The sequence below is a fragment of the Lepus europaeus genome, chromosome 10 (assembly GCF_033115175.1).
Source record: "Lepus europaeus isolate LE1 chromosome 10, mLepTim1.pri, whole genome shotgun sequence".
Classification (NCBI taxonomy): domain Eukaryota; kingdom Metazoa; phylum Chordata; class Mammalia; order Lagomorpha; family Leporidae; genus Lepus; species Lepus europaeus.
Window position 1 is genome coordinate 81,164,922 of NC_084836.1, and position 19,440 is coordinate 81,184,361.

The 19,440-nt window shown below is 44.9% G+C and overlaps 2 protein-coding genes across 2 annotated transcripts in view; one reads left to right on the top strand and one right to left on the bottom strand.

Moving 5' to 3' along the window:
- Positions 1-17,900, top strand: CRNKL1 (crooked neck pre-mRNA splicing factor 1). The gene is made up of 14 exons (XM_062203796.1): positions 1-165; positions 1,943-2,095; positions 2,846-2,937; positions 3,979-4,137; positions 4,592-4,758; positions 7,317-7,495; positions 8,897-9,067; positions 10,274-10,465; positions 11,130-11,189; positions 11,847-11,927; positions 12,553-12,792; positions 13,939-14,040; positions 14,770-15,018; positions 15,962-17,900. Exons 1-14 carry the CDS (start codon positions 115-117, stop codon positions 16,127-16,129), a joined length of 2,064 nt encoding a protein of 687 aa, XP_062059780.1. The 5' UTR covers positions 1-114; the 3' UTR covers positions 16,130-17,900.
- The window catches only part of NAA20 (N-alpha-acetyltransferase 20, NatB catalytic subunit), a 12,045-nt gene continuing 10,495 nt past the window's right edge, over positions 17,891-19,440 (bottom strand). The window contains exons 5-6 of the mRNA XM_062203797.1: positions 18,767-18,912; positions 17,891-18,395 (exon numbers count right to left, since the gene is read on the bottom strand). Of these exons, the coding sequence (XP_062059781.1) occupies positions 18,310-18,395; positions 18,767-18,912 (232 nt within the window). The 3' untranslated portion in view covers positions 17,891-18,309. The remainder of the gene's footprint in view (positions 18,396-18,766; positions 18,913-19,440) is intronic.

Here is a 19,440-nt window from a genome sequence, read left to right on the forward strand (position 1 = left end):
GCTTCCGGGAATCCGTCGGTCTGTGGGGAAGCTTTTGTGGTGTAGGCGAGCCTTGGGGAGCCGTGTCTGTCGTCGGCAAGGGGAGCTGGTCTCCCGAGGTCCGCTGCTGCAGACATGGCGGCGTCCACCGCGGCTGGGAAGCAGCGAATTCCTAAAGTGGCCAAGGTAAGCGGCAGCGCTGCTCTGTGTGCGTGCCCGCGGCGAGGGCTGCAGTAGGGCGGTCTGTGTGCGGGGCGCTGGTCGCGGCGGCCCGGGAGGGCGCGGGCACGGGGGGAGACTGACCAGCCGGAGTCCAACAGCGGCGGGGCCCGGCCTGAGTCTTCACGGGTGTCCTTTTTCCAGCCCCTTGAACTTGACCTCTTCCGTTCACGCAGCCAGTATTGCGTGTCAGGTGTTTGCCCTGAGTGCTCGTGTCGTGGACGCTGTCTGTGTGTCCCACGCCGCCTTGACTTCTGCTGCTGGGGGCCGGCGCTGTGGCGTAGAGGGTGAAGCCGCCGGCGTCCCTGGGGCCGCCGGTTCGAGTCCCGGCTGCTCCAGTTCCGATCCAGTTCCCTGCCGATGTGTCTGGGAGAGCAGTGGAGGATGGCTCAAGTGCTCGGGCCCCTGCAGCAGTGCAGGAGACCCGGAGGAAGCTGCTGGCTTCAGCCTGGCCCAGCCCCCGCCGCTGTGGACATTTGGGGAGTGAACCAGTAGATGGCAGCTCTCTATCTCTCTGCCTTTCAAATAAGTAAATATTTTTTTAAAAATGTTTCTTAAAATTAAACTCCATACATTGTTATTGAGTGCCACTAGCCCAATAGCAATAAACGAAGCCTGTTTGTAACTGAAAATTTTCTCTTAGTTGCATTAGACGGTAACAATAAACAGGTGATGTTAACTTTTTTTAAATATTTATTTGAAAGGCAGAGTTATAGAGAGGCAGAGATAGCAAGCGAGAGAGAGGGACAGGGAGAGAGAGGTCTTCCATCCGCTGGTTCACTCCCCAACTGGCTGCAATGGCCGGAGTTATGCCGATCTGAAGCCAGGAGCTTCTTCCGGGTCTCCCATGTGAGTGAAGGGGCCCAAGCACTTGGGCCATCTTCCACTGCTTTCCCAGGCCATAGCATAGAGCTGGATCGGAAAAGGAGCAGCCGGGTCTCAAACCAGTGCCCGTATGGGATGCCGACGCTGCAGGCGGCGGCTTTACCCACTATGCCACAGTAGCTGCCCCCTTAGATAAATTTTTTTAAAAATTGTTAAAAAAAGTTGTGATGCTATATGAATACATCTTAAAATCTCTGGTGAATATTTTACCTAGAAAGCCTCAAAGTTTATCATTTTACTCATTTAAAAAGGAAAAGTCACTATTGCTTTTTCCATGTTTTTTCTTGTGAGACTTTGACCTACTGACTTGTAATGGGTACTGCATGTGAAATGGAAAACATTTTCTTCTCTTCAGTGTTGAGCAATGGACACTTGTCATCCAGAGAGGGCATCTTAGAGTCTGTGTTCTGAAAAACGTGTGTTTGTTTCTTTTTTCTTTTAAAGATTTTTTTTATTTATTTGACAGGTAGAGTTATAGACAGTGAAAGAGAGAGACAGAGAGAAAGGTCTTCCTTTTTTTTTTTCCTGTTGGTTCACTCCCCAAATGGCCGCCATGGCCGGAACTATGCCGATCCAAAGCCAGGAGCCAGGTGCCTCCTCCTGGTCTCCCATGCGGCTGCAGGCGCCCAAGCACTTGGGCCATCCTCCACTGCCTTCCCGGGCCACAGCAGAGAGCTGGACTGAAAGAGGAGCAGCCAGGACTAGAACCCGGTGCCTATATGAGATGCTGGCACCGCAGGCGGAGGATTAACCCAGTGAGCCATGGAGCCAGCCCCGTGTGTGTGTTTCTTAAACCCTGTCTGGAGTGTCTACCCAAATAGAAATGTCTAAATTTTCTTTTTTCTTTTTTATAAAAAAGGTCAAAAACAAAGCTCCCGCTGAAGTACAGATAACTGCTGAACAACTCTTAAGAGAAGCGAAAGAAAGAGAACTTGAGCTGCTTCCACCTCCACCTCAGCAGAAGATCACAGATGAAGAAGAATTAAACGATTACAAACTAAGGAAAAGGAAGGTGAGTCTGTGATTTCTCTCAGTCTCTTTAGTTGTTTAGAATTAAAGGGCAGAGTTTGAAAAGTTCCTGATCGGTGAGAGTCTTTATGGTTAAGACAAGGTTAATGTTCGTAGCTCTCTGGTGAACTAACTGTGCTTTTGCTGAAGTATATAAAAATAAACTGTGAGTTGTCAACTTAAAATACAAAGCAATTAAGCCTGCCAGAGACGCAATTTCTGGTGCCGAATCAAAGATGGCGGAAAGGTCAGCAGGTAGAAGATGCTCAGGTGGGAGAGGCGTGTCTTGCGCACAGCTGGCTGCCGTACTTCTGTAGGTAAGACCTGGTACAGAGTTGTAAGGTGATGTTGGGTCTGATCTGACCTTCTCACTCTGGAATGTGAGATTATTCTAGACCTCTCATCATGTCCCATCTAGTGAGCTATAGGTGACATCAGTTATCAAGAGGACATAAAGTTACTATGCAAAAGCATTGCCTTATTGGAAGCAAATATAAAGTGTATCATGGGCAACGGGAGGAAACACCAGCGAGTGTGCCTGCAGTTCTTCTTGGCGAAAGTTTTCTGTTTGGATGTAAGAGTTTGAAAAAACACCAGTAGTTATAACCTCTGGTATCTGATTCGTCAAGGATTCCAGTATGTTATTTCTCTTTTAAAAGAGAACAAAATAATAGTGTTTTTAGTACAAGGCTTATAGTAGACAAAAGGTGATGCCATTTTCCCATTTAAATCAACCCTTTTTGCTGCCTTCCAGACTTTTGAAGATAACATAAGAAAAAACAGGACTGTAATTAGTAACTGGATAAAATACGCACAATGGGAGGAGAGTCTGAAGGAGATTCAAAGGTAAAATTGCTTAGAGTATAACACAAAGAAGTTGTAAGTTAACCGTTTAAAAAAAAAAAGTTAAATCACAAGTAAAAGAGCGTACCTCTGCACAGCGGGTGAAGCTACCTCCTGTAGCACCAGCGCCCCATATGGTGCTGGTGTGAGTCCAGCTCCCTGCTAATGCTCCTGGGAAGGCAGCTAAAGATGGCCCAAGTGCCTGGGCCACCTGCCAGCCACAGGGGAGACAAGGATGAAGCTCCCGACTTCTGGCTTTGGCCTGACCCAGCCCTGGCTTTTGTGGCCATTTTGGGAGAATCTCTTATTCTCTCTAACTCTGCCTTTCAAATAAATAAATAAATCTTTTAAAAAACAAGCAAAAAAAGAGTGTGCCTCTGGTAGTAATGTCCAACTTTCGTTTCCTGGAGCCCTGCGGTTCCTTCAAAGGGGCTTGAGGGGCACTGTGTTAGTATGGTCTGGGGTGAATGGCAGGCGGGGGTTGTGAGGTGTAGCATTCACTCTGTGGCTAATTCTATATATTGAAATTTTGAAATAAAAATGTTCCACCCAGTACCAGTGGTGAACAAGATGAAAATTGCGACCTGGCCCTTGTCCAGCCTTTCTGTACCCTCACAGCCCCTGCCTGTGCTGGGCCTAAGTACTCGCCATGCTCTGAGCGCATCATTTCTCCTTGCCACAGCACTTGCCAGTTCTGTGTGCCTGGGAGGAGCACACCTTCCCACCAGCCTTGTCTTCCTGGTAAACTCGGCTGTCCTCATGTTCTCAGTTCCGGAGTCACCTCCACTTAGCTGGCTCCGCAGACATTGTCATTTCTGTGCTTCCTCTGCAGGACCCAACTGTGACCTGCATTGTAGTCACATGTGTGTTTATCTTTCTGTAGATTTTGTAAGCTATTTGAGAACACCATCTTTTCATTTTTTATGCCCCAAACCCGACTTACAGGAAACACCCAATAAAACATCAGGGCATTGCAGGTAGCTTGACCTAACTGCCGTGCGTTGTCTGTTCTACTTCTGAGACCCTCACCTCTTGCCTCCTCAGGGCTCGCTCCATATACGAGCGTGCTTTAGATGTGGACTACCGAAATATTACACTCTGGCTAAAGTACGCAGAAATGGAAATGAAAAATCGCCAGGTCAACCATGCCCGTAATATCTGGGACCGGGCCATCACGACTCTGCCCAGAGTCAACCAGTTCTGGTAAGTCCTGATCTAGCAGAGCAGCCTCTCAGACTGGAAAATGCTGTTGTGTGTTTGTTTTACTCACACAGTTCATAGTTATTGTTTATGTTAATGTTGCAGTCTACTTTTTCTTTAAGCATCCTGTAAGAGCTTTAGTGTCCCATAGTTTATTAACTCATAATCAAAACGTTTAATAGCTAATCACATGTGATCAAAACTAAAGTGCTGATTGCAATCATTTGTGCCTAACAACGTCACATTGAACTAGGCAACTTTCAAGAAGAAAATGTTTTCCCGATAGTTCATCTTGTTCAGATTTATATTTCATTAAGAAAATGTTTGCATTAACCGTTAGGAAAGATAAAACCTTAAGTTTTTTCATTGAATAAAGGGAGAACTAGAAATTACCAAAGATGATGTTTGCACTAAGACGCTTGGAGCACAGCAGGTGTCTTGGGTCACTGTGTTGAAGGTACAAGTACACATACATGGAGGAGATGCTGGGGAACATCGCGGGTGCTCGCCAGGTGTTTGAGCGCTGGATGGAGTGGCAGCCCGAGGAGCAAGCCTGGCACTCCTACATCAACTTCGAGCTGAGGTACAAAGAGGTGGAGCGAGCCCGCACCATTTATGAACGATATATCCTTTGGATGAGCTCTGAGTGGTGCACTGCCCTGGGGGCAGCTCTTGTCATGGCCGGGATACAGAGTCGTTAATGCAAGGTTCCAGGTCCTTGGACTGGAACCAGTGCCCATATGGAATGCCGGCGCCACAGGTGGAGGATTAACCTAGTGCGCCACGGCGCCGGGCCCTAAACCCATCTTTAAAAACATAAGTCACACAGCCGGCGCCGCAGCTCACTAGGCTAATCCTCTGCCTGCGGCTCTGGCACCCCAGGTTCTAGTCCTGGTCGGGGTGCCAGATTCTGTCCCGGTTGCTCCTCTTCCAGTCCAGCTCTCTGCTGTGGCCAGGGAAGGCAGCGGAGGATGGCCCAAGTGCTTGGGCCCTGCACCCGCGTGGGAGACCAGGAGGAAGCATCTGGCTCCTGGCTTCGGATGGGCACAGCGGCCATTTGGGGGGTGAACCAATGGAAGGAAGACCTTTCTCTCTCTCTCTCACTGTCTAGCTCTGCCTGTCAAAAAAAAAAAAAGTAAAAACATAAGTCACAGACAAAATAATATAATGAATTCCTTTAACTCCTATGATGTTAAATTTGGAGGCAGCTTTAGACTTTTACTGGTGGTCACCACTAAGTTCTTCTAATAGGTAATAACAACTCCAGACAAGCAGCCTGTGTGTATTCCTAACACTTCACTTACAATTAAGGCTAGAATAAGCCCCAAGAAAAACAATGAAAATGTGTATAGAACTGGTAGTTCTTACATGATTTTAATATATTAAGATACATGAATTTAACTTACTTTAATGTAGGCAAACTATGCATTTTTTTGTCCACTTAACTGTTGTTAAAATAGCATCCCTCTCCTACACACTGATTTCTTGACCCAAATGGAAGTACTTAACCTAAGGTCAAGATGGGAGAGAGATGACTAAGATGAATGTCTTTACTAAAATACCAATAAATTTCTCAAACTTGAAAAGAAAAAAGAAACAAATGCAGATACTTCTCATTTCCCAAATTTTGTTTGAATTTGCACACTTGGGAAAATTTATTTGTAACCCCAAAGTTAATCATAGGAGCACATTTGTAGTCATTTGTGAACAGAGTGGTGAGAAGTTTGAATCACCTGGTGGGCATGCTCCCCACTGCCAGCCAGGGACCCACACTGGACTGTGTCCCCACAGCGTTAGGGCAGTGCCCAGAGGAGGAGAAGGGAGGAACCAGGCTGTTTAGTGCCAGGAGCTCTGGGTTGGGGGCGAGGGGGGGCAGGCAGCAGGACAGACTTTGGATTCCTACTCTGGTACCTGTTACTGGGGTGGCCTCAGGCCAGCCACTTAATACTTCCGAACCACATGTTCTCCTGTAAAGTGTAAGAAGATAGAATCATGCAGAATGAGTTTTTAGGATTTAAGATTATAATCTTTGTGAAGTGTACATAGGAGCATCGGTTCAGTTTGCAAAAATGAAGCATTCACAGCGGCTTTATAGAGCATGGCTGCCGCAGTGAGAATCACCTTTATTACGCAGCATTCAGGTCTCAGTTACTGCCCTCAGTTTAATATTAGGAGTTTAAGGAAAGGTTTTAGAGCGCTTGCTGTGTGCCAGGAATGATTGTACTGTACAAATGATGTCATGAATCTTCATGATGTGCCTTAGGTAGAAGGAAACTGAGGCAGGAGAGACTGAGTAGCTGACTGGTGTCCCAGGCAGTGATGGACATAGTTAAAACCCTGCAGGAGCCGGCACTGTGGCATAGCAGGTAAAGCCGCCACCTGCAGTGCCAGCATCCTATATGGGCGCCAGTTTGATTCCCAGGTGCTCCACTTCTGATCCAGCTCTCTGCTATGGCCTGGGAAAACAGTGGAAGATGGCCCAAGTCCTTGGGCCCCTGCACCCATGTGGGAGACCCGGAAGAAGCTCCTGGCTCCTGGATTCAGATCAGCACAGTTCTGGTCCTTGCAGCCAATTAGGGAGTGAACCAGTGGATTGAAGACTTACCTAACTACCTACCTCTCTCCCTCTCGCTGTCTTGCTCTCTGGTTCTCTGGCTCTCTCTCGCTGGCTCTCCTCTCTCTCTGTAACTCTGACTTCCAAATAAATAAATAAATCCTTTAAAAAAAGTTGATTGGCCTCCCCCTCCCCCTCCCCCCTCTCTCCCCCTTCCTCTCAAACCGGCGTCCTTATGGGATGCTGGCACTGCAGGTAATGGCCTTACCCACTATGCCACAGCACCAGTTCTGAGTGTTTATTAATTTACTTATTTGTTTGAGAGGCAGAGAACACAGAGAAAGGCAAAGAGAGCTCCCATCCACAGTTCACTCCCCAGATGTCTGTGATAGCTGGTGCTGGGAACTCAGTCTAGGAACCCAATTACTCGAGTCATCACTACTGCCTCCTAGAGTCTGCGTCAGCAGGAAGCTGCAGTCAGGAGCCAGACACAAGCCTTGAACCCAGGTACTCCGAAATAAGACGTGGGCATCCAGACCTGCATCCTAACACTAGACCGAACGCCAACCACTTTGTTGTTTTTTGAAGTCATGTTGCCTTGCCTGGTATTTCCTTAATTCTCTTCCACTCGTCCTCGTGCACCCTGATGTTAAGAACTGGATCAAATATGCCCGCTTTGAAGAAAAACATGCTTATTTTGCCCACGCACGGAAAGTGTACGAGAGAGCTGTTGAGTTCTTCGGAGATGAGCATATGGATGAACATCTTTACGTTGCCTTTGCCAAATTTGAAGAAAACCAGAAAGAAGTAAGTTTGCTTAACTCAGTTATATTGCAGAAAAAACTTAGAGTAAGGATTGCATCTTGTGCACTATGAGTTCATTTCTATTTTTTCTTATCAGAGAACATGTTCTCAAAATAGAAAGACAGTTGCTCACAGAAAACAGCATGCCTATGTGGCCAAGCTGCATGTGCATAAGCTGAGTGACTATAGATTGTATTACAGCTGTCTTAATTTTCTTTTGCCATTTAGCCTTTGAATCTGAGTGTCTATAAACTGAGAGTTACTCTTTTGTTGTCCTGTGATTAGGAGGTAATAAACCTGGGAGACAAAGCTGGAAGCCCTCAGAGAACAGAATTTAGAATGAAAACAGATTGCCTCATGAATAAGTCCAATCTTTTCTTCCTTAGTATATGTGGGAAATAATTCTTCCAAGTAGCTCAAGTAATACAGATTTGAAAGAGGAAAACACTTGCACGGGTCGTGCAAGGGGGTTCAGAACCTGAGGCCGGAGGGAAGCAGTGAAGGGATTTATGTGGGAGAGTGATTGGATATGATTTATACATTTTTTAAATCATTGTTTATTTTCTGGAAAGACTGGGATAGACAGTTCTCCCATCTACTGGTTCACTCCCCAAACACTCACAAAGCTGCAGCTCAGCTGGGCCAGGACAAAGCCAAGAGCTGGGAACTGAGTGCAGGTCTCCTGCATGGGTGGCGGGGACCCAAGTACTGGAGCTGTCATCTGCTGTCTCCAAGGGTGTGCACTAGCAGGAGGCTGGATGTGGGAGTGAAGCTGGTACTTGCACCTTGGCACGCTGATACAGGATATGGGTGTCCCAGGCAGCGTCTTAACTGCTAGGCCCGGAGCCTCATGACTGATTCATGATGAATAAATTTGGGGGCAGGGGATGACAAATATGTCTATAGGGGAGACCAGTAGGGAGACTTTGGGAATGGTTCCGTTAAGAGTGGAGACAGGTGGGCAGATGGGGAGAAGAGCTGTGTTGAAGAGGTAGTAACGGCCAGGTGTGTTGAAGGATTGAATGTGAGAATGTGGGAGGAGAGGAGTGAAGGAGGACCCCTGGGGTTTTAGTGTGAGCAGGTGAGACTGTGGGTGCTGTCTACTAAGATTGGGAAGTGTGGGAAGAGCCAGGTTTGATGGGTAAGTGGAGAGAACAGCAGCTCAGATTGGGGCCTGTTTAGCTGAGAGGTGCAGCAGCCATCCGACTGGCCACATCAGTGGACTACATTCAATGTGGAACTCCAAGCCAAGTCTCAGTCCCTGGACAAACAGCTTCAACAAGGAGGGAAGAAAGCCTTTATTTGTGTCTGACTTTTAGGTATTTTATTGCCACAGTTACTCTTTCCAGTTTGTAACTAGAATGAGAATATTGTGTTACAGAAGCTAATCCTGCCTGCTTTTAGTTTGAAAGGGTGCGAGTGATCTACAAGTATGCCCTGGATAGAATTTCAAAACAAGAGGCCCAAGAGCTCTTTAAGAACTACACCATCTTTGAGAAGAAGTTTGGTGACAGGCGCGGTATTGAAGACATCATTGTGAGCAAACGGAGATTCCAGTATGAGGAAGAAGTGAAGGTGAGTGCCGATGGGTGGTTAGCTGTGAGTGGCTGAGCCCTGCTGGCCAGACTGGCTACAGTGACGTGAGGAGTAGCAAGGTAGAGCCACACAGTGGCGTGAAGAGTAGCGAGGTAGGGCCACTGGTGGTTACTGTCCTGATGATACATTGGCGGCTCTTTCAGGACAGGTGCGAGTGGAAGAGGCAAGCAAATCAAGCTTGGATTTGCTCTGTGGCTCAGGTATTGGGAGCCATTTTGTTGACTGCTGACCGTGTGCCTTAGAACTTGAGCAGAAGTACTGTGGAATCTTTGAGCTCCATGTTGAAAGACGATGGAGGGGTCAGGTTGCTCTTTGGCATGTCATCCTTTGGCTTAGCTGCCTGAATGAAAGAGGTGCCGTAGACACGGTTCTCCTCTCCGTTTTACTGGGAATGGACTGCTTTGATTTCAATTCAAAGATAATAGCAACTTCCTTTTTCATTCTATACATTTAAAAATATTTTGCTTAGTCAAACTAATTAAACTATCTGAGCAAAAGATTCCAAGATTGAGGACTAAGTCTGGTGTTACATAGGGCAGTAGGTCAGCAAGATAGGTTCAAGGGAAATTACTAAAAATTGAAAAGGCAGGTCTCGGAATTGTGAGCACGAGAGAATTCCATTTTAATTTTGTTAAAAACATTTTTTAAAGATTTATTTAAGAGAGAGAGAGTTCTTCCATCTGTTGGGTCACTCCCCAAATGGCTGCAACTGCCAGAGCTGAGCTGATCCAAAGCCAGGAGCCAGGAGCTTCTTCCAAGTCTCCCAAGCAGGCACAGGGGCCCCCAAGTACTTGGGCTATCCTCCACTGCTTTCCCAGGCACATCAGCATGAAGCTGGATCAGAAGAGGAGCAGCTGGGACATAAACCGACACCCATATGGGATGCCGGTGCCGCAGGCAGAGGCTTAACCTACTACACCTCAGCATTGTCCCCAAGAAATACATTTTGAGATAGAAGTCTAATTTTTGGGGGACTGTTGACTGTAAACGAAAAACACCTTGTTATGGGACACCAGGCCAATGCCCTGTCCTCTATTCCTTTCTGTCCATACAGTCACAAGAATGATAGTTTTAAAATGAGATAGCATGGAAAATTCTAACGTGTAGAGGTGGGTTTGGTGCCTCCACATAGGCTAGCAAGTGTCCTCTTGGTTTTGTTTTTACTCATTAATCTGGTCTGTCTAGGCCAATCCGCACAATTACGACGCGTGGTTTGATTACTTGCGCTTGGTGGAGAGCGATGCAGAAGCAGACACAGTGCGGGAAGTCTATGAGCGAGCCATTGCCAACGTGCCTCCCATTCAGGAGAAGAGGCACTGGAAGCGCTACATCTACCTGTGGATCAACTACGCCCTCTATGAGGAGTTGGAGGCCAAGGTAGAAGACACATGGAATCACATGTCAGCTCTTCATGGTTACCTCACCCCGTTCTGCAGCTTGCCTGTCATGGGTGCTAGCTAACATTTACAATCCTTGAAACAGAAGTTGAGTTTTAAATTCCTAGAGGCCTCTGTCCAGCCATTGTACACCACTGGAAACTGTGATGCCCATGGCGGGCACAGGTGAAGCATTCTTTGTTGTTTTATTTTGTAAACCTCAAGGAACAAGTGATCACCTGGAACTTGAAACAGTGAAGTAGACCTTGGTTCACGTAGCTGCCCGGGTTTTCCCATAAATAGGGATCCCAGCTAGAGTGTATATTTCTGTTTTTAGTGAAAATCGTGGCATTTTTAGAAATTGATCTGTGTAAATTGATAGGTGAAGATTAATTTTTTTGTTGTTGATCTGAGACCATAAAACATCTTTGTTGTGCGATCAGGTGGAAAGCATTTCCACAGAGATGCACTTAGCATGTGCTGGGTACATGGTTTGTGGTCCTTAAACCAAGGTTAGTTCATACTCTTGGTCACAGGTGGCGTCAGGACTTGTAGCAACTTGGATAGCATTTTCAGTGATGGGGGTGCCCTTTTGTACTATGATTAATAAAATTAGTGTTAGCAACAGACTTCAATAAATTGTAAAATTTCTCATCCTGATACAGGATCCTGAGAGGACAAGACAGGTGTATCAAGCCTCTTTGGAATTAATTCCTCACAAGAAGGTATGCTTGCTCTAAAGTGTCCTGTTCCTACGAGGCCAACCTGAGAAGTAATTCAGTTGCATAATGTAAGTGAGAATGAGACAGGCTCCTTGTCTCTGACAGTCTGCATGGAGTGACAGACAAACAGCACAGGTAATGTAGAAAATCAGAGGAGACTGGGGATTTGAATAGACGAGTGGAAGGGGAAAGATACTTAACGTGCAGAGCACACGGCACGTGTGGGAGACACAGTGTCTGGATAACCGAGAGCATTCACATGGACCCGTGCCCTTCCTGTCGATGGCTGAGAAGTCACCCCTGCTCTGCTTCCCAGCACAAAAAACTGTAAAACTGTTTCCTTGGTAGAAATTCTGACCAAGTGACCTTCCAAAAGAGAGGATACTCTGCCTTCTTAAAGGCATGCCCGCAGAACAAATTCTATTCCAAGTAGAGGCTGCAAGGTTATGAAGTGCAGTAAGGCATCTAGATCCAGGGTAGATTGTTTTTAACTTGAATAAAAGATGGTCACCTTTGCTTGTAAACAAGCAAAAATCTCCCTCCTTGTGCTAAGTTTTTGGGGAAATATCATTGCCAGTGGCCTTTGGTTAATTTTAATTTAATTTGATTGAAATGAATCTCTTATTTAAAGTTGATATTTTTTGTGCTTTTGTTTTTTAGTTCACATTTGCCAAAATGTGGTTATATTACGCGCAGTTTGAAATAAGACAGAAAAATTTACCATTTGCCAGAAGAGCTTTGGTAAGTAAGGGAAGGATCAAGATGCTTCACTAAGTTATGAGAAGGAAATTTACGTCAGTGCTTACAAGTTGTGCAGTTCCTAAAACAGCAGCCAACACTGGAAATTCAAACAGTTACCAGACTAGGTCCTCCTGCAGACCAGACTTCAGTAGTCTGGTCCTGTGCAAAATTTTGGTTTTATTAAATGAGACTTCTGTTCATTAACATTTCTTAATGGGGTCAAATACTTTGTTTGAAAGCAATTGTCCTTTAGCTGTTCTCACTCTGCCAGTGGGCGCAAGGCAGGTTTCCTTTGATGGCTTGCTTGTTTCTAGGAGATCTTGGACATCTGACATCCGTATTTCCTAAGGGATCCTGAGAAACTGTGAAATCCGCAGAGCTCTGGAACGCTGCCTTTGGCTGAACAGGAATGAGTCGGCACAGGCCTTCTTGTAGCCAGAGGAATCAGAGGGGTTTCATTTGGGCCTTCTGTGATGAGCCAGTGTGATAACAGGGGACTCACAGTTGGCCCTGTTGACCTTACAGGGCTCTTCCCCAGCAGGGAGCCGCCTGTAGAACAGGTTGTGACTGTTCACAAGAGAGGCCTGCCAAGGTATCACCGTGGTCTGGTCATTCTGTTTTCCAGGGAACGTCCATAGGCAAATGTCCAAAGAACAAGTTATTCAAAGGTTACATAGAATTGGAGCTGCAGCTTCGAGAATTTGACAGATGCCGGAAGCTTTATGAAAAGTTTCTGGAATTTGGACCCGAAAATTGTACCTCATGGATTAAATTTGCAGAATTAGAGACAATCCTTGGTGATATTGAGAGAGCTCGGGCAATCTACGAATTAGCCATCAGTCAGCCACGCCTGGATATGCCAGAGGTAAGGATCTCACGTTGAACCATTCTAGATACTTCTCTAGAATTCTCTAGAATTACTTTAGATGAGCATCTAACCAAGTGTGTGTGTTAGAGTAAGATGACGACCTAACCTAGGTTCTACTCAGAATTTTTCTGTTTGTAGGATAGAAAGCATGGGAAGACTGGGGGCACAGCCCTGTAGTCAGCTACTAGAGCACAGACGACACCCTAGATGCAGTGGGATACAATGAATGGGATGGGTGATTTGCTGTCTTCTCCCTTTCTCAAACAGGGAAGACTAAAGGGGATGGGGCAGAGAAGGACAAGCCAGGAGGCAGCCCCATGTAGAGACCCAGGCAGGTGAAGTGGGGCAGCACAGCCCCATGGTCTAGTACAGAATATGTTCTAGATCGGGATCAGGCCAACAAGAGGTTCCGCTTAAATCAGGATGTTCTTCAAAGGCCTGCCTTGGATAGGAAAGCTTGAGCCACAAGGTGGCACTAAACCACAGCAAGGACTGATCTGAATGTGACGAGAGCCACAGCACTCAGCCAGCCTTGTATAAATGCTGTACTAACGTGGCCCTGTTTTTAATGGTTTAGGCCTCACTCACCGCATTAGTGCAGGGTTGTATCTATCACCAGTTCCATCTGTGGGCTCCGCTTCTCCCCAGACTGAAAACAGCTGCCAGGTGCCCAGGCCGTAGCTTTGACAAGCTACACCTAGCAGGTGGGCAGCTGTTCAGTGCTGTGTTTTCAGTTGAACTCAGATAATGAGGGATTTACAGGGAAGGCACCAGCAAGCATCCTGACCAAACTGCGCCTTTGTCTCCCTAGAAGCCCGGCTGCGTGTGGCAGGATCATGAGCGTGCCTGGGGGACGCCTGGCCAGTTTCTCAGCTCTCCTGATGAGTTGAGCATTTGAAAAACGCCCAAGGAGATTCTCAAGCTGAATCCAGGGTCTTTTTGCCTATAATGTAGAATTTTACCCAATGTTTAGCCAACTTAGAAATAAATACCAGCTCTACTTATTTTTATCTATACATGGTCTGTTAGTTGTTCAGTAAAAGTTCTGTGTTCCTGGATGTAGGCTAGATGATAATTAAGTTGTGTTTTGAGTAGAGACATAATTCTCTCCAAAAGGCAAGACTGACCTGTCATCTTTCTTAGGTGCTCTGGAAGTCTTATATTGACTTTGAAATCGAGCAGGAGGAAACCGAAAGAACACGAAATCTGTACCGACAGTTGCTTCAGCGGACACAGCACGTCAAGGTATCTCATGTTTGTAGATGATCTTTGATTTTGCTGGAGCCAGTAGTCCTAGCAAAAAGTACTATAGTTCTGTATTTTAAGTAGGGTGTTTCTTATGTTTTATTTATCTTATTTTGAAGATTTTATTTATTTATTTGAGAGGTAGAATTACAGACAGGGAGAGGGAGACAGAAAGGTCTTCCATCTGCTGGCTTGCTCCCCAAATGGCTGCAACAGCTGGAACTGGGCCAATCCGAAGCTAGGAGCTTCTTTCAGATCTCCCATGCGGATGCGGGGACCCAAGCCCAAGCGCTTGGGCCATCTTCTACTGCTTTCCCAGGACATAACAGAGAGCTGGATCGGAAGAGGAATAGCCGGGACTAGAACCGGCACCACATGGGGTGCCAGCCCGTTTCTTGTGTTTTAAACGATGTCCTTGCTTTTCAAGAGAATTCATCTCAGAAGACTTTGTAATGTTGTTTACACAGTTTATACTGCATGTGACACACTTGGATATCACAGGATTGAAAAACAAGTCACACTCTTTAGGATTTTAGGACCATGTCAGAAACCTAATTAGACATTCGATGCAGATTGCTTTAGTATTTATATTGAAGTGCGTTTTCAAATGCGACATTCTGTGGAACACTGGAGAAGAACATGTGTAGGTGTCATTAACTAGAAATTCACTTTATTAGTAGTAGTGCATCATTGTGACACGATTCATTTGGTCCCCTAATTCTTTTAAAGGTGTGGATCAGTTTTGCTCAATTTGAGTTGTCTTCAGGGAAAGAAGGAAGTTTGACTAAATGCCGACAGATTTACGAAGAGGCTAACAAAACCATGCGGAACTGTGAAGAAAAGGAAGAGAGGCTTATGCTGCTGGAATCTTGGCGAAACTTTGAAGATGAATTTGGAACTGTAGCAGATAAGGAGAGAGTAGACAAACTCATGCCAGAGAAGGTCAAGAAGAGAAGAAAGGTCCAGGCCGATGATGGGGTAAGAACCGAGCCCTTGGACCTGTGCATCTGCAGTGTCAAACGAGTAGACACACGTCCAGCTTTCAAGTTGGCACTTTGAGTGGCATGTGGACAGTCAGTGGGCGGGAGCAGATGGCCTAGAGTAGGAGACAGGGCAGGAGGAGGGAATGGGCCACCTTGGGGTGGGGAATGGGAGAGGGCTGAGTCTAGGAACCACTTGACGTATGTTTCCAGAGCATTAGCAGGGGTCATGTGGTGGGCAGGAGCTGATCCAGAGATGCCTCCACAGCTGTAGAAGTTTGGTGGGAACCAGTACTGCTGTTATGTGTAATGTACTCTGACCAGATTACTGGCATCTCAGTGAGGTAGGCCCAAGGGGCTCAGGCAGGAGGCAGACCTGCCAAGACGCTGCTTCTGTAAGCTGAGCCAGTGACGGCAGAAGCTGGAACTGGAGCAGGGTGTGCTGGGTGAGAGTTGGGGACATGAACTCAGTGATCAGTTGCAAGTGAAGGTGTGAAGGCAGGAAGTCAGAATCACTGCAGATTTTGTAGCTTTTGCTACTGGGTAAATATTAAGTAAAAATTTCGATCTAAAAACTTTCAGATTTTATATGTAAGTCCACAAGATAAAATTGAAGACACTGATTATTTTCATAGTTGACTGTGGAGAGCTGTGCTTAGTTTGTTTGTTTGTTTTTCTTGCAGGGGAGGTGGGGTATAATTTTCTTCCACAGGGTTTTCGATTCATGATTCATGGTAGGCTAAGAAGTTAGCAGTCCAACAGCTGCTAATCACCAGTCTTTCAGACCCAGCCCTGTTCTTTATCTAGTAGATTCTGATATTTTATAAAATGAAGATGAGCTGGATTTGAACTCTGGGTTCCCCAGTAAAAGTTCTCCACTTTAACTGGAATGCAGAGTATTTCAGCCATGGCTTTCCTTACCTGTTGTTTCCTTTCTGCAGTCCGATGCAGGCTGGGAAGAATACTACGATTACATCTTTCCAGAAGATGCTGCCAACCAGCCCAACCTCAAGCTGCTGGCCATGGCCAAGCTGTGGAAGAAACAGCAACAGGAAAAGGAGGCTGCAGAGCAAGACCCAGATAAGGACATGGATGAGAGGGACCCCTGATTTTTTCTGCATACTGATAAATGTTTTATTATTTTTATAAATTAATAGCTTGGAACTGTTGGTGACTCCCAAAGTTTTTTTATATATATTTTACCAGTACAGAATTGACTGGAATCCGACAGATACTTTTTGAATGATTTTTAAAATGCTCTTGGATTGGAAAGGTATTTTTTAATGGCTCTTTTTTCTTTATACAACTGAGTCCAAACTTTTCTGATGTTTGTCCATGTCATGCACTAGGAAATGTAATTAACCATCTATTTTAGATGGACCTGCAGACTTGTACTTTTGTGTTGGAAGTTTTTGTGCTATTTCCTGTGCCGTTTTCTTGCGCATGTCTGTGTAAGTATATTTCAGGTGTTCATCTGAGACCTATAGCTTTCCTGGCCTCTGAGTCACAGGCTTCAGGTCTCAGCACCACTAGTAATTTAACTTTTATTTTCGGTTTCCTCACTCATAAATGGGCTAATACTTTGACAGCTTATTTTGAAGGTTACCATAGAAAAGGAATATACCTGGCACATAGTAAGTGCTCAATAAAATGTTGCCAGCCACTTTTTTTGTAGAACTGAATGTACTTGGATTAACTTCTGGCTACCACTACCTTCTTACTAGTGGCCAGAGGTATAGGGCTTTTTTGAAAGCTTGGAAACTAAGTTCTCTTAGCGGGCTGTATTATCTTCTGACACATTAAACCCCCTGGGTTTGAGCAAGCATAAAAACCCTTTAAAATAACTACTTGCTAAATAATGAAACGTAAATAGCACAAGAATGATAATATATCTGGTGATATGTCGCTCACATTCTTAAGCAAAAAACATATGCTTAGGTGGACTGGAGAAATTGTTTCATTTAACCTGGACCACATTTCTCAAGCATTTTGTTCTGTTCACTGTGGCTCCAGTGCTATAGTCACTGGACAGTGTCAGCCTGAGGTATGTGTGGCTTCTGGCTCTTGCTTGCTGAGGTCTGTCTTGTCAGTAAAAAGGAAAATAGATTACAGTCTCTGTTGGCTAAGTCTGCAGAGAGAGCAGAGTATGGACGTGTAATCAGTAGCTGTTTTGTACACACAAGACAGAAACTGATGACCATGTTCGCATAATAAGCAGTGCCAGTATGAAATGCTTGGAGGAAGAAGTTACTCTTTCATGGAAGAATACTTCTCATCTACCCTAATAAGTCCTTTCAAAAGTAAAAGGTTTTTAGTAACTACTACTTCTGTATTTCTTTAGTTGCTTCTCTATTAATTTATTATTTACAGGTGAGAAAATTTTGTGTGAAAAATGCATGGTTGGCTGTTGATCAAGTTTCTTTAGGAATTGGGTTCTTTTTCCTCTTACATAGTAAGTTCTTCCCAGTTACCAAATATATAAAATGTGTAAGAAGGAAGCTTAAGTATGCTGAGCAGGGATTATTTCAAGGATGCATCGGAACCACGTTTTATAGAGTGGCATTTGGTGCAGTTCACACACTACTTAAGGGGGCCCGCACTCTCGATTCCACTTTCTGCCACTGCAGAGGCTGGGAGGCGGCAAGTGACAGTTCAGGTGGTTGCGTGCTTGCCACCCACACAGCAGACCTTGGGTTGAATGCCTGGCCCCTGACTTCAGCCTGGCACAGCCCCAAGCTCCTGCAGGCATTTAGGAGATTTTTGCATGTCCCTTTTAAGGAGTTTACCACAGTGCAGACAAAAACAACACATGCTAAATGATGACCTTTAACAAATCTGGTTAAGTTTTATAAATGGCCAACAAACATCCATAGAACCAACAATGTATTTTATTATACACCTTAGATTTATACATTTCATATATGCTTTTAAAGCTTCGATTAACAATTCAGTACAAAATAAAAAATTTATATATGCAGCAGTGGTTCTCAGGCACTGAGTTGGGGAGATTGGAGCAAGTCTTTCCCTAGCACACAGTGAACATGATGAACATGAGAGTGGAATGCTTCCTCGACCTAGCTGCCTTTCTGATTGGATCTCAGTACAGTCAACAGCTTTAGTAGGTATGATATTGCTAACTGGAAACAATGCTATTGAAAGTATAACTTGCAGTTTCTTCACACCTTTAAAACCTCAATGATTACTTTTCTCCATTAGAGCTCCAAGATCATCCGATGAATACATTGTCCATAACCGCCTGGAGCAGCTGCCTAAGAACCACTGCCCAGGGCTATTCAATGTCCTCAGGCCTCACTGGATGAGGTAATGGGATGATGGATTTCTTCTCCGTGTCCCTGGAAAGTGCTTTCCTCATATCTGTCAGGAAGCAAAGATTAATGTAAGCAGCCAGATTCCAAATTCAAAGTGTAGAGCTAAAGTTCTTAGACGGTCTTGTCTCCTATCTCCTACTTTCTGAAAGATAATTGAGACTCCCAATTGCAAGTAAATCAGATGCCAACAAACCCCCAGTATTGGGCTCAGCATAAAAATGTTCTAAACACCATGCCTGTAACACAGTAAGACAACAATCAACAGAAATTAACCACTGATCAGTTAATAAAACTGCCATTAGGTTCACAAAGGTTGGTTAGCTATTAAGATCAAATATTCTTTTAAACTTACTGAAGTAATTGAACATTTCAGTCTGCTGAATGAATGTAATGCTTCCACCATAGAAGAGAACCTACCGTAGGCGTCCTCGTCAGGCTCCCCATTGCTGGCTGAATAGTACTCTATGACAGTCCTGTAGACACTGTAGCCCAGCTGCTTATACATATTCACAGCAACTTGGTTAGATACTCTCACAAAGAGGTCAACAAAAAATCCACCCTTTCTTTAAAAAGAAAAAGAAAATGTTAGAATGAGGTGACTGCTTTTGTTACAAAAAAATCTAAATATGTGGTGTTTTTTAAAAAGATTCAAAAACAGCATTTTTTTTTTTAATGTTTCTACTACCTGGCTTAAAAAATACGATGTATTTTTAGTCACAGTAATTGATGTGTTCATCTTACAGATTTGACGTGGCATACTGTGTGAGATTATGAAGCAAATGGCTGTGGCCCTAAAGCCCTTAGGTCTCCCACTGGTCGGTCACCCAGAGTGACCACACCATTATCTCCTTACTTTTTACCTATGTTAGTTTCCCCTGTTAAATATGCATGTCTGATTACTAATGGGGCTGAATGTATTTTTGCTTAATGGCCATTTGGATTCTCCTGTATAGTTCTCACTGATATTCCAATTTTTTCCCCAGCTGTAGTTCTCTATGTATTCAGCATTGTATAGTGTTTCTGCAAATATCATTCTCAGTTTGTGAACTGTCATTATCTTTTAAAAAGCAGGTTTCCTACATGAAAAACTC